Source organism: Sinocyclocheilus rhinocerous, unplaced genomic scaffold (genome assembly GCF_001515625.1).
Source record: "Sinocyclocheilus rhinocerous isolate Xijiao unplaced genomic scaffold, SAMN03320098_v1.1 scaffold1112, whole genome shotgun sequence".
In the NCBI taxonomy this organism is placed as follows: Eukaryota; Metazoa; Chordata; class Actinopteri; order Cypriniformes; family Cyprinidae; genus Sinocyclocheilus; species Sinocyclocheilus rhinocerous.
In genome coordinates this window covers 1,541,196-1,557,495 of record NW_015657961.1, presented here as the reverse complement: position 1 = coordinate 1,557,495, position 16,300 = coordinate 1,541,196, and the positions used below count along the sequence as shown (strand labels likewise).

The following is a 16,300-nucleotide window of genomic DNA, read 5'->3' as shown; positions in this document are numbered from 1 at the left end:
AACACTTGGCTCCATCCTGGTATTTAAAGCCCGCTTGTCACTATGTATATAGGAATACAGTATGTGTCATAGCATTGCATGGAATTAATAGCATCTAACGGTGATTTCATTCTTTACACCTCACATTGTTTGTCAAACGATGCAGAAAAAAATAATACATGCCTTTATGGACAGATTTTCAGGCAGACGTAATGAGCATAATGGCATTCATGCACATAATAAGTTAACACAAGTTTATTATTATGCGTGGATGCTTTGTAAATGTATCCTTTAAAAATTGTGCTCATCATTTTATATATAGTTACAGCTAGTCATGACGTAGGATGAGATAAATTAAACTGCACTGCAGTATCAAAACTGTTTTCAAGATTTAAAAGCACAAGCTGTTAAATTACTGAGACACATGAGTCTTCATTACCCATATGAAATAGCCTTAAAACGCAACCTTAGGGACGGTTCATGCAGAATGCATTTTGAATTGTGACCCTGGACCACAACACCAGTCTTAAGTCGCTGGGGTATATTTGTAGCAATAGCCAAAAATACATTGTATGGGTCAAAATTATAGATTTTTCTTTTATGCCAAAAACCATTAGGATATTAAGTAAAGATCATGTTCCATGAATATATTTTGTAAATTTCCTACCGTAAATATATAAAAACTTAATTTTTGATTAGTAATATGCATTGCTAAGAACTTCATTTGAACAACTTTAAAGATGATTTTCTCAATATTTAGATTTTTTTGCACCCTCAGATTCCAGATTTTCAAATAGTTGTATCTCGGCCAAATATTGTCCTATCCTAACAAACCATACATCAATGGAAAGCTTATTTATTCAGCTTATTTATTCAGCTGAATTATTTTATTCAGATGACGTATAAATCTCAATTTAGAAAAATTGACCCTTATGACTGGTTTTGTGGTCCAGGGTCACAATTTAGACTGTGCTGCTTTTCCATTGTTTTTCTATGTAAATGTGCACTAGATGGACATGTTTGACTATAGCTCTCATGTCTTATATCTTTTGTGGCATCCTGCACATGACAGCATTCTAAAAGAGCATCTGTTTTTCTTGTGTAACTGCTGTAATAATACAATGATCTTCATGTCAGAGTTGAATCTTCTGTTGACAGAACAATTGACATCGTGGCTAAAACCTCTGCATTCTCTACAATCTCTCTCTAGCTCTCTTTGATGAAGAACTGTCAGCATGAGTGACAGTGATCCGTTCTGTCAGTGTAGTTGTATATTGGCAGACAGATGAGGAACAACCGTCTGTTCAGCTGCTGATGTGATGACTTATGACATGTGGAGAAGGGGACCGAACGGGGACGTCTGCATCTCGCATAATTTGATTGGACAAGAAGGATGATTGGACAATAGAGGAGACTCCGCCTCTGGGGAAAGACAGGCTTGTGGTGGAAGTTGTTGCTGCAGGGACTTTTATGATGTAAGAGCCGCTAGTATTTATGTGCATTTGCCCTGGGTGAGTGTCAGAAAGGGGCACTGGCAGAATGATGTTATTGGCAGTTATTGTTTGAATAATGAGGAAGACCCACAGCATGATGTGTCTACGAGCCTTCTTCTCTGCCAAGACTGTCAACACAGAACATGCTTATCTGCCCAATTTGTTATAATGGCTAGAGTGGATTTAGAAATGAGAATAATGGGTAAAAACAAAACAAAACAAAAACTGATTCAACAATTATATTACAAAATAATTTATTATGAGTAAATAGATTGTTTACCCTCTAGATTAATTGTTTTCGAATATATCTATGCTATGAGTTAAGTTCATTTTCAGGTTATGAATATAAAAATTTTCAATACTCACCTCATCTGAAATCTGTCCCCCAAATGTCACCCACGTGCCTAAGAGAGAGAAAGAAATCAAAAGAAAGAGAGGGAGTGTGAGTCAGAGGTTATTCACCGAGTTTTTATTCCAAGTAGAGCTTGATTTATTTGCTCTGGTGACTGTCACAGAAACGCTCAAACATATTAGAACGAGAAACAGACCTGATTCTGAATGTTTTACAGTAATAATACCAGTTAAAGAAGAATTTTTTAAAAATATGTTCAGTGACATTTCCAGAAACTTAACTGTTGTTCAGTGGATGTAGTGTCTACCTGTCACTCATATACTGATCTAAACAAATCAACATTTCCCTGTTCATTTCATTCAATATGATATAATAATAATGGTGCTAATTTGTATAGGATGCAAACCATTTATTAAAACTATTTATTTTTATTTTTAGAATTATGACTTTTTTTCAGGGAGATCAGGGAAGTCAAAACATTAAAACTCACTTTCTAACTTTTTCCTGCATTTTTTAATATTGTTAAATATTGTTAAAATTTAAAATAAAGAGTTTTGATTTTAATATGTTTTAAAATGTTGTTTATCTGGTGCACAAGAAACATTTCTTATTATCATTGTTGAAAGAGTTGCTGCTTAATATTTTTGTGGAAAGCGAGAGACATTTTCTTCAGGATTCTTTGATGAATGGAACGTTCAAAAGAACAGCATTTACTTAAAACAGAAAAATTATTTGTAACAAATGTTTTACTGTAACTTTTGACCAATTTAATGTGTCCTTGCTGAACAAAAGTATTAATTTCTTTCATGTATATATATATATATATATATGTGCTTTTTGATAGGGAAATTTACAGCATCAAAAATAAATACTTCAGTTCAACAAAGAAAGAGACAAAAATGAGGTTGATTCTTGGTAAAAACTGTCCCAGGTTTTCCTGAGGACTCTTTCCTGAGGTTATTCTTGGACTGACTTACACTGCCAGCAGTCTAAAGCACCCATGATTCATTGCTGTCAGGATAAGACTCTGCAGTCACTGCCCCACGTCCTTGTCACAATCACCTACTATCACCCAAAAACTCACCCCGGCTGCGGGTTGAGCATCTCTCCAGCAAGCACTGGTGTCCTTGGCTTCAATATTATGGGATCTGTTGGCATCCCATGAGACACCACACCAGACTGTGTTTCAGGGTAAGGGAACCCGTCAGGGGTGATCAGCTGTTCCCATGGCGATCAAGCACTCATGGGTTGTAGGATAAATTAGGAAATAGTGTGGGCGTTTGCAAGTGTTACGTTCCCTTGGTGACACCTGCGTAACGATAAGGAACATTTGGCGCCTTTCTTATGTTTCGTATGCTGCCAGATAACTTTATGCGTACAGCTACTGTGAGCAACGGTGTGAACCAGGGTCTTCGTCAGCTCAACAACTGAGAGAAACAAGGGAATAACAGGCTCATTCTGCCTAATCCTGGATCTCCCCATGTATTAGAGCTGATTGACAATTTTTTTATATTAATTTACATTAGCAAATGAATGTAATGAATGAAATTTGAGACAAATGATTTTTAAATTAAAATAAATATTTTACAAAATATATTTGAATCTAAAACTGTTATTAAATCAAAGCCATCTGTCTAAGTAAGTTATGTTCCAAATTTTAAGTTGATATCACAAAAATTGAGGTTCCTGCGAGATTTTGTTTAGGCACTATACCAAAATAACCACCAGGTGACACCCACATTTTTTGGTGCATTTATCTTATAAATCTCTGTCACAGTATTACTTCCATCACAAATCTTGGAATCTTGAGACTCAGACCTTTCAAACGATACACTGTAAAACTTTTCGTTGTAAATTTACAGTAAAATACTGGCAGCTGGGTTGCCAGCCACATTCTGTATTTTTACAGGACTACTACTGTAAACAACATTTACAGTTCTGTACTGTAATTACCAAATACAGTATTATACTGTTATATAACTTATTTTTACAGTATTAGACTGTGTTATTTACAGGGAATACTGTAATTCCTGCTTTTCATTCCGTACTCTTAAATTTACAAAATTAAAAATATTATACTTTTTCATAACAGTAGTCACAACAGAAAAGACAAAACAACATTATCTGAGTTTTAAAACATTTATTTTTGAAGAAAAGACCAGAAAATTGCCTTATATGAACATATTGGCTGAAATGCCAGCTGTAGTTGTTTTTGTTTTTTTATATATAAAACATGTAAAATGCAATTAACAATTAGCAAGTAATTCACAATACAGTACTGTATTACAAATTTAGCGTGCTGAAAACAGATAACTGCTTTATATTTACAGACATTCTGTAAAATATACAGCATGTTACTGTTTTATAAAAATATAGTATAATACTGTTAGAAAATACCTGTAAATTTACAGTAAAGTTTTACAGTGTATGTGTTAGAAAGATTAGAGAAAGTTGTAACTATGAAATATTGTAGTAAATTCTGTAATATAATACTTGACGACACCCAAGGGGAGGAGCCTGCTAAAGGGATTTAAAGTACCATTCCCATGGTAACAAAATTCAATTTCAAAACGGTTTTCAGAGGATGAATTTTGAATGTTTAAGCTTACAAATGATGTCTAATTTAGGATGATTACTAAAATATGTGATGGGGAAAAGGCAATAAAAAATTAGTGTCAAGCTCGCTAGTAGTGACAGTTAACAGATTAAATGCATTTAATATATTTTATTTAAATGTATATTTTACAGTATTTATAGATTTATAGAAATATATAGATAATTTGTACATAAATAAATATGTCATTTTTTGATGAAATTTTTAAAAGCTCCACTGTGCTTCCATCATCCCCAGCCAGCAGACAGTTTCGGCCCAGATCCGGCACACATCTGGCCCGCATGGATTTCACATGGGCCAGATGTGGGCCGGATCTGGGCCAACACTATGTTGCTGTCTGGGTAGCCTTTGGGCAAACACCACTGATGTACATGAACACGAACATACATTTATACATGCACATGTGGACACACAATCCCATACAAAAAATTACTGCAGCTTTGGTGGTTTCCACTGAAAGCTGTCCTCATGTATTCAGTGAAGTGCATGTCTGAAGCACTGAAATCTTATCAGCCTGCAGTGCTCTTGTTGTGTTTGATCAAGTGGCTAATGTTTGTGATGTCTGACCCCGAGCAATGTCCTTTGACGTCTCAGGAAAATAACAGCACTGAAGGGTGAGTTGCGGCACTTTCGCACAACATTTCAGCACCAAAATCTGCATCTTAAGCCCTATTCGCACGGGATTAGTATTACCTGGTGACCTCCAGTCATTTGTAATAATTGCGGAGGTTGTCTGTGATCTTAATCCCGTGCGAATCGTACATGTTTGTAATTTGTAAAGTAAAAATTCCCCCGCAAATGGAATCGGCATCTCTGTGATTTGGCCAGGATTTGGCGGGTTGTATATCATTTTTCGAGGTTTTTGTTTGCTGTGCGCCTTTTTATCCATCTTCCGCGAAGTATGGAGCTGCGTTGGAGTGTTTGATAGTATTTTGGGTGCTGTCATCATATCGCTCATACAATTTGCAGAAAGAGAAAGCTGAAAAGGTTTTGAGGTTAATGTGTTACAAATAAATCAAGCATAAAGCTTGAGATATTATTTTAACCTGGTGAAATTTAAATGACACAGCGCACGAAACTATATTAGTTTCTTTTTTTTTTTAAATCCATCTGGACCATAGAACGGGACTCTCAAAGCCTTGACATCCGGGTATCCGGGAGATAAATCAGTAAATTCGAGTAAAATCACAGGCTTCGCTTATCCCGTGCGAATGCACCACACGAAATTCAGATGTGGGGGGGTAATTTCAAAATCACACAAGGTCCCCAGATAATACTAATCCCGTGCGAATAGGTCTTAAATCACTAACCACCAGTAAATAAGGTGCGAGCTCCTTGATTGGTTGAGTTTTATTCTCAAAAGTCGCAAGTTTCATTCAGCACAGCTTTTTTGTGAGTATGTTTGCTCTGTTTGCTGATTTGCATACTCAATTGTGTGCTAAAATAATACAGAAAGCATTTGCAAATAAATAACACTAAAAGCCACTTAAATCCATTTCATTCACATTCACTAGCCCCTTTCACACATACAGTCTTTACTGGTAAATTACCAGTAAATTACTGTTAAGAGATCATGTGTGAACAGGACCTTTTCAAAAATACCGGTAAATTCGTTCCGGCAATTTACCGTTATGAGAAGTTGTAACATTATCAGTAAATTAGCGGCAGAACAAGATTACCGGTATGAGCACATACAAGTTCAGAACACGCTGACGTAAGATGTCTACTCTGGGCCAATCATAACATTATGATGCAGATGAGACATTTACTCCGTGTTGTGTAGTTCGGTTTGAAGTCGTCTAATACGATGTCTCTGGGCCAAAAGCAGCTGCATGAATGTGAACATTTGACATAAAAATTAAAACATCAACAAAAACACTGACCTCATATACCCCTCCATGTTTACACACCCAACACCGGTGTGAACAGCGCATTTTTGTATTTACTGGTAAGGATGTTCCAGTAATTTTATGGCAATTTACTGGTATTACTATTTGAAAGGGGCTATTGAGAGTTTGACCATTTCGGCTGACAGCAACTTCATGCAATGCAACTCATGTAACAGTTATTTTAAATTGTAATAATATTTTACAATATTACTGTTTTTGTTATTATTAAATGCAGCCTTGGTGAGCATAAGAGACTTCAAAAAGATTTTAAAAATCTTATTGACTCCAAACATTTGAACAGTAGTGTATTTTTGGATGCAGGAAGGAGGAAGGACTCATACAGAGGAAGAATCTGATCTAGGATAAGAGAGACACCATTTGGAAATGTGTTGTAAAGATAAGCCCAGTTTTTTTATTTTTAATGGTGGAATAGCAGCTGTTTGTTCCTCAATGCTCTTACTGAAAGCCTTTAGTATGACAACAATAAAAGCCAGTTCACTTATCCTAGATCAGTCCACACCAACCAATTCAGTTTCCAATGCCCTATGGTTTTCATGAGAGCAGAGATGGTTTGCTCTTGGAGGTGAAACATAAACTGAATTTTTTAACACACCATTACAATTCCTGCATTTAATTAATTAATGAACTGATTCTGTAATTTTCTTGTGTGTTTTGCATTGATTTATAGCGATAAAAATAAAACGCACAAATTGGAATGAACTGAATCAAGCATGTTCTCTTGCGTAGTCATGCATGAGTCCTGTAGCATTAGAACCTCCTGCTATTTAAGCCACACTGCGTTTATATCTCAAGAGAAGTCAACAACAGATTTATACAGTCATTATGTTTAGTTCACGAGGCTTGTTAATGAAACCATCTATTCCTAAAAATAAAAGGGAACAGAGAATAAATTAAGCTTCAACCCATCACTCTCCTGCTGTGTGTGGAGTGTGTGAGGCAATTAGTGAGCTTGTGTTTTAATTCATGATAAATTAAATATGAATGGAGGGAGGACAACATTTTCGAGATCATGTCACTCTTCAAACACACACTGTTGCCTGCACTTCATTGAAACATACTGTGTGAACGTATCACTGATCTATAGTACTTATATTCAGTGCGACCTTTTGGTGTTTTATGGTTAATGGCTGCTGGTTTATAAATCAAAAAATGCTTACCGAGTCCAAGGCATGATACTCGCAGTCCTGACTTCCCAAGATTCCTGTGGAGAGAGAGTGGGAAAAACTGTTATCAAAGACATAACATACTGTGCCTCTAGTGCCTTTATGATATTTTATTTTATTTTAATAAGAAAAATGCACATTATAAAGTAGAAAAATAAAATAGGTACTGTATGTATGCATCCTTATAATTTATATTTTTTAACATCTTAAAAATTTTCAGAAAATGCTTTGATGAAAACCCAACCTTCAATAACGTTTAACTGTGACAGGTTCATGAATGAATACACGCTGAAATGTTTTCATTGTACACTGAACACTTTTATTTTAAAAGTTAAAGTAAAATTAAAATGTTAAAAAGACACCTCTAAGGTAATAACTGTTCAAGCATGTTTCTGCTATTTGGTTTTCAAAAAAGCATTCATGACCTCCCACTATGGTGCATGTGAATAATGGACCTTCTTTTTGGACATAGAGGAAACCATTTTAACTTTCTCTCAGTGTGGACAACAACTGAATACTTGATCCATAGAGACCGTTGTGACTCTTACAGCACTTCAGTGATTTAAGATAGTTATTATCAGAGAACAAAACTCTTTAATAGCTTTAAAAAGTACATGTGAATGCACCCACACTAAATGGCCGGCTGGTATTTATGCCCCAAAGTCGTGGATCTGATCTTTTTATGGCTTTAGCCTCCTATTTAGATCATCTTATTGGCTACAATATAAAATACATTAGCCACAGTTCTATTCATCAGGGTGAGGATGTAACTTTAACAGCAGCCCTGGTTTCAATCTACAGTAAAACCTCAGCAATCCATTTCAACTCCTCCATCATTAAAATTTCCTCTACTCTGATATGTGGCTCCCTCTTAATGCCTGACTGAGTCAGAGATAACACCTCATTCACTTTAAACCCACACCTCAGCTCTTCACCACAAATCAAATTGTTCTAGGTTCACCATTACTGTCCTCAAATTACTTAAACGATTGTTTGCTTCCTGTGATTATGATGAACAGTTGGTGTGTGTTTTACTGAATGCAGGAAGAACATCTATCTATCTATCTATCTATCTATCTATCTATCTATCTATCTATCCATATAGTATCCATCTGGCCGTTTATCCTTCCATCCATCCATCCACCCATCCATCGTATGTATCCATCCATCCATCTGAACAAACACTGAAGCAATAAACTTTGGCATGTAATTTGCTTGTGCTACAGAACTAAATGACACTTCAGATAATGTGTATTGTTGAGGAGAGGTTGTGATAATGTTTTTCTATGCAATTGGATTTACAATTTTCAACAGGTAGATGAAAAATACTATACTTACAGTGAAGGAGGGACCTGAGCCATATTTATTGACCGCAAAATCATAGAGACACTCAGAGAATCCAAGCAAACGCAGAGCAGATCATGAAAAACCACTCTGAGCACCAACCACATAGCAACATCCTGGCAACCACCCACAACACCTTAACATCGTGGTGGCGGGTTTTGCACCACTCACATTCTCTTTTTAGTTAAAAAATACCAGAGCAACAGCTCCTGATGTCTGGATCCAAACCTGCCAGCCTCAGAACCTGATTTTGTATCATAATAAGACAATCAACATGGAGTTTCTGCATTTTGGGTAATTATTTTAGGAGGAACAACCAGACATGGTACTTGAATATTTCTGTGTGGTTGTGAAGCTGTGCATTGACTCGCAGGATATTAGTTAGTATGCATTTGGAGGGAAACCAAGAACATTGATTTTGGCTCACGGACACCCACCCCCTGGTTTTCAGTTTATGGTGAGAATATCAAATCAGCATGCACAGTTCACATTCCCTTCCAAACAGATCCGTCTCCAACTTTCTGCGTATCATCCCCTTAAATGATCTGGGTAAGCTTTAAACAAAATTAACAGATACACTCTGTAAAAAAATGACCTACTTAAATCACTCTATCTTGTCCCTGCAGGTCAGGTCAAGCTTCTCAGATTATTGCCTTTTCAAATAAGACAAATCTGTAGTCTTTATAAATGGCATCTTCATCCTTCACAACGATGCAGCTGTTGCAAAAGCGATGGATGTCACCAAACATCATCTCCCACTCAATATATTTTGTCTGACGTTTTCCCAGCCATTATTAGTCTGTGTGACATTACAACCACAGCACATTCTCAGCTGCAGACATATATAATTTAAAACTCCCTGTTCTCCGCGTGATGGGTGTGTAGGCCTATGTCTTTTTTTCGGGTATTAGACACGCACACTGTTGGGTGTCAACAGATCCTTCCTCATCACAGCAAGCTGAGTCAGAGAGCTGAAGAACTGAGACACTGCATGACAGAAGAGCTCAGAAATGCCTCAGCAAGCCTAATGGAAACTGTATGAATCGTTTAATTGACATTGTAGAGAGGAAGGTGTATGAAGAACATGTGTCTTGACAGGACAGCAGGTCTGATTTGTTTGTTCATGTGCATGACTGTATACAGAAACACAACAGGTTTTTTTCCTTGTTTTACTGGATGCTCAAAACACACATAACACAAAAACACAGAATCACATCTATCAGTTACGAAGTGTGGTATCACCATGTGTCCATAGAAATTACATATTATTCTGAACATGGTACCATGGTAACTTAATTGGTACCATATTTTAGACACTATCATAGTGCCATGGTTTACCATGAACCATGGTAATACCATTACTAACATCGTGTTTTTTTGACCATCTGAATTTATTTTTCAGAATACCTTAGTAGTACCTTGGTATTTTTGTAAGTACCTTGGAGTACCATAAACTGTGTGCCATGATACATGAATTTCAGTGCCATGATATATATAAAAATAACATAGCAGTACATGTGATACCACTGCCGTACCATGGTACAAACCATTTTTTTACTGAAATTCATGGATCATGGTTTTTATATGGTACTCCGAGAATACCATATTACTACCATAGTAAACGTTCAAACCACACTGCCATTCAAAAGTTTGTCTGTAGGAGTCTGTAAGATTTTTAAATGTTTTTGAAAGAAGTCTCTTATGCTCACTATGCTGCACTGGTTTGATCGAAAGTACAGTAAAACCGTAATATTATAAAATACTTTTACCTCATACATTTATTTACTGTGACTTCTCACAGTGATTGATTTCATGTGGGGGGTTTTTTTCATGAAAAAAAATTGTACTGACACCAAACTCTAGAACGCTAGTGTACTATGGTAGTACCATGGTACAGTACCATATCCAAAACACCATGTATCATGTATCAAAAATACTATACTAAAGTACTCTGGCACGTCACAGTACTTTTTTGTAAGGGTTTTATTAATAAACTAACGACATGCAGCATTTGGAGGACCTGACAGATAAAAGAGAAGCACTCGAATATTTATCAGTATGACCGTTAAAAGGATGCGTCCACCTGCTTTAAGCATTTCAGCAAGACTGTTGTAGGAGTACGAGCTTGTGAGAGTGTGTGTGAAGCCTCATTACTGTCTCTAGTGATACTGTAGTCATCGTAAAACAGAATTGATAATGAATTTAGAGCAGTCAGGGGAACTACTGTGTGTGTGTGCGTGCGGGTGGGATCTGAATGATATTACCTCTGTGTGTGTGTGAATGTATGCGTGCAGTCTTTTAATAAAAATGAAATAGTTTTAAAAACAAAACTATTAAGCCTCATCAGCAAATTAATAACACAATACGATTATTAACAGATAGGTAACTGTGAGCAGGAAGGGATTTTCTAAGCACCTCAGGATGTTCCTCAGTTCTCTCTCCAGCAAAATCAGGTTTAGTCCCTCAGCAGTGTCTGAGGAGCCCAGAGCTCATCTGACAATTAAAGGCATAGTTCACTCAAAATGAAAATTATATCATCATCTACTCACCCTAATGTTGCTTAAAACATATAATTTACCTGCCTACCTTGTAACTAACTAACAATGGATAGATTGATAGATCTAAGATCACAATAACACACACATTAGCACAACGGACCATTATGGTGTGAAGAAAAATGCTTACAAGCCAAATAAAACTAACACATACACTGATTGATTTCTAATAGGCCAGTGGCCAAGAAAACAGAAGCCCACACACAAATACAATGACAAGGACAAATGCACACACACACACACAGCACGACTGCCCATCTGGACTGCAGCTCTGGCCAGTGAGCCATGAAACACTGCAACTGTTTGCTTTAGAGCTGGGAATTCAGAAATACCAGGCAGAATTACACTTTTATTAATTGAGCAAATGAAAGAGAGAGATACAAATACACACACACACACACACACACACACACACAATGCTAATGCTTAATCCCTTGGACTAACATACACTAACATATGGCCTTTACAAATATGTGGACATCAAAGTTTTAAACTGTATCTTAAGGTTTCTTGTCATTTATAAAGTCGGAGCAAGTGAGACAGAAAGAGAGCGAGAACACAGAAAAAAGCCTTACTGCTCAGATTTGTTATAGGGTAGGGTTATGATTAGGTTAAGCAGAAGCAGTGTCCAAAATTAACACTCAAAGACCCAAATGAGAGCATCTTTTTTGTTTTGGAGAGTAAACTGAATTTGACAGTAACATTTTTCAGAATTCCAAAATAATACAGCTTAAGCACAATATAAGAATTCTAGTTTTTACTGTTATGCTATTTTTATACTATAATATATAATATATATGATTTAAACATTTTAAAAATTATTTATTTCATGCAGTGACACATTCCTATGGTTATGCAACCCAAATAAAGTCTGAACCTGACTAAAATGAGGAACAAAATTATCCAGTATATGATTCTTCATAAAAAAATGGACAAAGTAAAATAAGGAAATTATGCAAAATACAGTAAAACATAGTAATGGCCTGTACATTTTCTCGATATTTGCCATTGGCACATTAAATTTGGACCCTGAGCAGAACAAACCCAGAGATGGAACAGCAATTTACTTCCATGTCACACATTATTCAAATACATTCATTCTGACCACTGACTTCAAACACACAATCTTAATCAAAGGCACACACTCTTGTGCAACATAAAGATGTTAAAATGTAAGCATCACTTCTTCTACACAAATGTAATGTTTACAAAAACACCCGAGGTTCTACGCTGTCAGAGCAATTGCTATTTCTAAAGATTAAATCACAGTGAGTGACAGCTGATTAAACCACAGAGACGGGATATCCGGGATATCCGATAAACAGAGGGCCATTACTTATGCGTAACCTTGCCCTGTGAAAACAACCTATAAGAATTCTCTGCAAGAAGTTGTGCCCTGCAAGCCTCTGATGGTTTGAAATGTCTTGTTTTGTTATGTGATTTGACTATGACCTCAATAAGTCAAAATAAGGTAAAAAAAAACAAAAACAAAAAAAGTCTCCTCTGCTTTTTCATGCTTATATTCACATAGTTATTTTAAAAAAGGTTCATGTGCATATATATATATATATATATATATATATATATACACATATATATATGATATAAATGATTCATATATGATATGATGCAAATAATATTGCACCAAAATCATAATTGTAAAGTCATAATTTAGTTTTGGATGGCTATTTTCTCACCCTTTCTCAAAAGCACAACCCATCTAACTGCTGTCCCTTTAAACAGCCTCTTTGCATGTAAAATGAACAGCTCTGTGCACATGGAGCACAGGATTGATGTAGTTTGCACTGCTCCATCTTTCAATAACAACCTCTCTGCAATGCCTGCGTTACCTTGTGACGTTCAACAAACAATGAAATGTGCCACATAAACTCTCAAGATTAAAATAACATGGATCTGGTTAAAAATAAGCTTCAGCCACACTTTGCTAACACTGGAATCCTTCGGAAAGGTTATAGAAGCAAGAGCTACAAACAACCGAGAACAGCGCAAGGTTTCCCTACATTTCATTTTATCATTAATTCTTCTGCTGTTCAGGAATTATAATATGTATAATATATGTTCTGAAAGTGACAGCATGTTTTCATGGTACATCAAAATCTTATTTCAAAATATCAGGACAAACTAATTTCCACATGATGCGGCCCTTTTAAATCACACAATTAATTCAATGAAAGTGTAGAAAAGTAATAAATGTCAAACATGAGTGCGTGAAGCTGGACGTCAGCCGAGGGTGATCAGGTTTACCCTACTGCCCAATTATGACCCCTGTCCAACAGCTAATGTGTCCAATTAGAGTAAAGTGCAGGCAAACCGCTAGTTCTCTGTCGTTATGGAAACTAGCAGATATGTGATAACTGTTGCATGCTTGTGGTATACTTGTGTCTCAGATGCAATTAATTATTTCCAGCACAAAAACCATTAGTTCACACCGCCCTCTCAAATTCACGCACACACACACACACCCACCCCAAATGTTTCAGCTCTCTGCACCAGCCTTTCCTCCAATTCAGTATTCCACACACAAGACGAGAAACCACTGTTTGTTTTGAGTGCGTAATAAAGTAATCTACTGTTCACAATGGAGCCAATAACAATTTACTTTTCACTTCATCAATCACTCCACCAACTCACTTTATTAACCACTACATCAAACAAAAACATGAACTTTCATGAACTAAACATTTAAGTTCACCCAAAAATTAAAATTCAAACTTGCATTACTTTCTTTCTTTTGTGGAACATAAAAGAAGATATTTTAAAGAACCAAACAGTTTCAGTACCCATTGACTTCCACAGAACTTTTTGGTTATTAACATTCTTCATAATATCTGTTTTTGTGTTCTACATAAGAAAGAAATGCATACAGGTTTGAAACAACATGAAGGTGAGTAAATTAACAAAATGTTAATTTTTTTGGATGAAATATCCATTTAAGATTTCAAGGACAGAGTTTACTAGAACGAGTTGTAAAATCTGTACATTCACAGAGTAAACTGCTATTTTTATATAGAAACATTTTCCATGTCTTTTTGAGAATAAAAAGAATAACAAAGATCAGAGTTATCAAAACTATACCTGTCAGTGTTAAAACAGAATTCTCAATTGACACACTCAAACTGTGTCATAACTGATATTTTACAATGTTATCATCAAATTTTCGGTGGTTGCCAGAAGTTTTCTGTACCTGTACTTCATGCCAGTGAGTTTTCCAGTTGACTCTTTCAGGGAAATGTGGTGCCTGTGCGCAAAGGAGCCCAGGCTTCGGGCGATCAGCGCCACCGTTCGGAACCGTGCCCGTGCTGCGCTGGCCGTGTTCGGACTCGACGTGTTCTGCTTGTTCGGCTCGCTGGTGCGCGGGGCCTTCAACCCGTGATCCGTACACGCGAACGACACCTGCATGGCTGTTAACTGCAAAGGAACTTGAGCAGGAAAAACCGACACAGCTTGTCCTGGAAGCCCAAGAGTATCAGGATTGATTGAAGAGTTCTGGATTGGCTCTCAAGTACTGAAGAGTTTATAGTCACTAGTTTAGAGTTTACAAATGAAAGCCTGCCTCTCTCTTTCTGAAACTCTTGCTCTCTTTCCCAACAGGAGCTGATCCCGTTTGTGCCGCCGTTTGAAGCTCTTCTTAACCTGTGCGATGCTGCTTTGCCTCTTCGTTTTGCCTCCTTTTGTCACTCTTTCCCCTCCACTGATCTTAGCTGACCCTCAACGGTATTCCTACTCGGGCTGATGACAGGCTGAGGGGGGTTTTCTTCAGCCCACGCTCCTCACCGAGACGATAAGAGCAGTCCAAGTGCACCTCAGGAGACGCACAGCTATGCCACAGACTCCGGAACTCTGGGAAAACACTCGGTGGGCTGCAAACCGGACGATTGATGTATTCCTGAAACTCCAAAATGGAACCAGACCCCCTCCCAAAACCCGTCCAGAATAAGTGAGCTGCAAGGTGAAAAACCCGCCGCGTCCCGCATCTAAATGTCCTCTTTCCAAAAACAGGCGAATGCGATTCGGTTGGCCCTGAAAAGAGTCAGTTTGATGAAGAAATATTTAAACGAAAGCAGACAGGCAGAGAAGAGGACAGAGGGAGAGAGGGATGCGGCATGATCACTGGGGCTGTAAGTGAAAGTGAGGCTAACAGAGATGGAGAGAGTGAGAGTGAGTGTGAAAGAGGAGGCATGAAAGCATAGCATGTGAGAATGATGCTCAATCAGAGACTATAAGGAGGGAGGAGAGAGAGAGAGAAAGAGACTGCAATGAGACTGAAATAACTGCAGTCTCTCACCAGCGGCTCAGTGCTGCGCTCAACAGCGAGAGTGAAGACAATCCATCTGGATGGGACTACGTATGTATGTGTGAGTGTGATACACTTGGATACGTTTATAATGCAGGTGTCATTCTCATTTTGCAGTGTGTCTCATGTAGTCCACTGCAAAAACTTGAAAAAGGGTGTGATGGAACAGTTAAGCATTGATTCGACATCTTGATATTTTTTTAGCATATATTAAACCCCTGAAAGATGTTACTGACTAATGTTACTGACATCTGGTTGTCAAATGAAACATAACATGCAGCATTAATGTGAAAGCTGAGCTTAACCATCCTAAAAGCAGTAAACGACACTCCTGTCAGGTCACACAGTGTCCCACAATGCTTTCCTTGAAACTTCATTGTGCTGCAGTGGGATTATAACAATGACTGAACAAAACATGCTGTTCAGTGAGGGAGTTCAAAGCTAGACATCAAATAAAAACCTGAATCTGGCCCGTAAACAAGATCATGTGATCCAACCTGACTGGTGCGCTCAGATATTAAAGACTCAACCTGATCAAACCTGAAAATGTTTTTATTTCCTCTCTCAGGAAGTAG

The 16,300-nt window shown here is 37.1% G+C and overlaps 1 protein-coding gene across 1 annotated transcript in view; it reads right to left on the bottom strand.

Moving 5' to 3' along the window:
• Nucleotides 1-15,596, bottom strand: part of LOC107721779 (voltage-gated potassium channel subunit beta-1-like) — a 36,655-nt gene extending 21,059 nt beyond the window's left edge. Inside the window, exons 1-3 of the mRNA XM_016529938.1 lie at nucleotides 14,616-15,596; nucleotides 7,506-7,549; nucleotides 1,839-1,876 (exon numbers count right to left, since the gene is read on the bottom strand). Coding sequence (XP_016385424.1) covers nucleotides 1,839-1,876; nucleotides 7,506-7,549; nucleotides 14,616-14,830 — 297 coding nt within the window. The 5' untranslated portion in view covers nucleotides 14,831-15,596. The remainder of the gene's footprint in view (nucleotides 1-1,838; nucleotides 1,877-7,505; nucleotides 7,550-14,615) is intronic.
• Nucleotides 15,597-16,300: the final 704 nt, after the last annotated feature.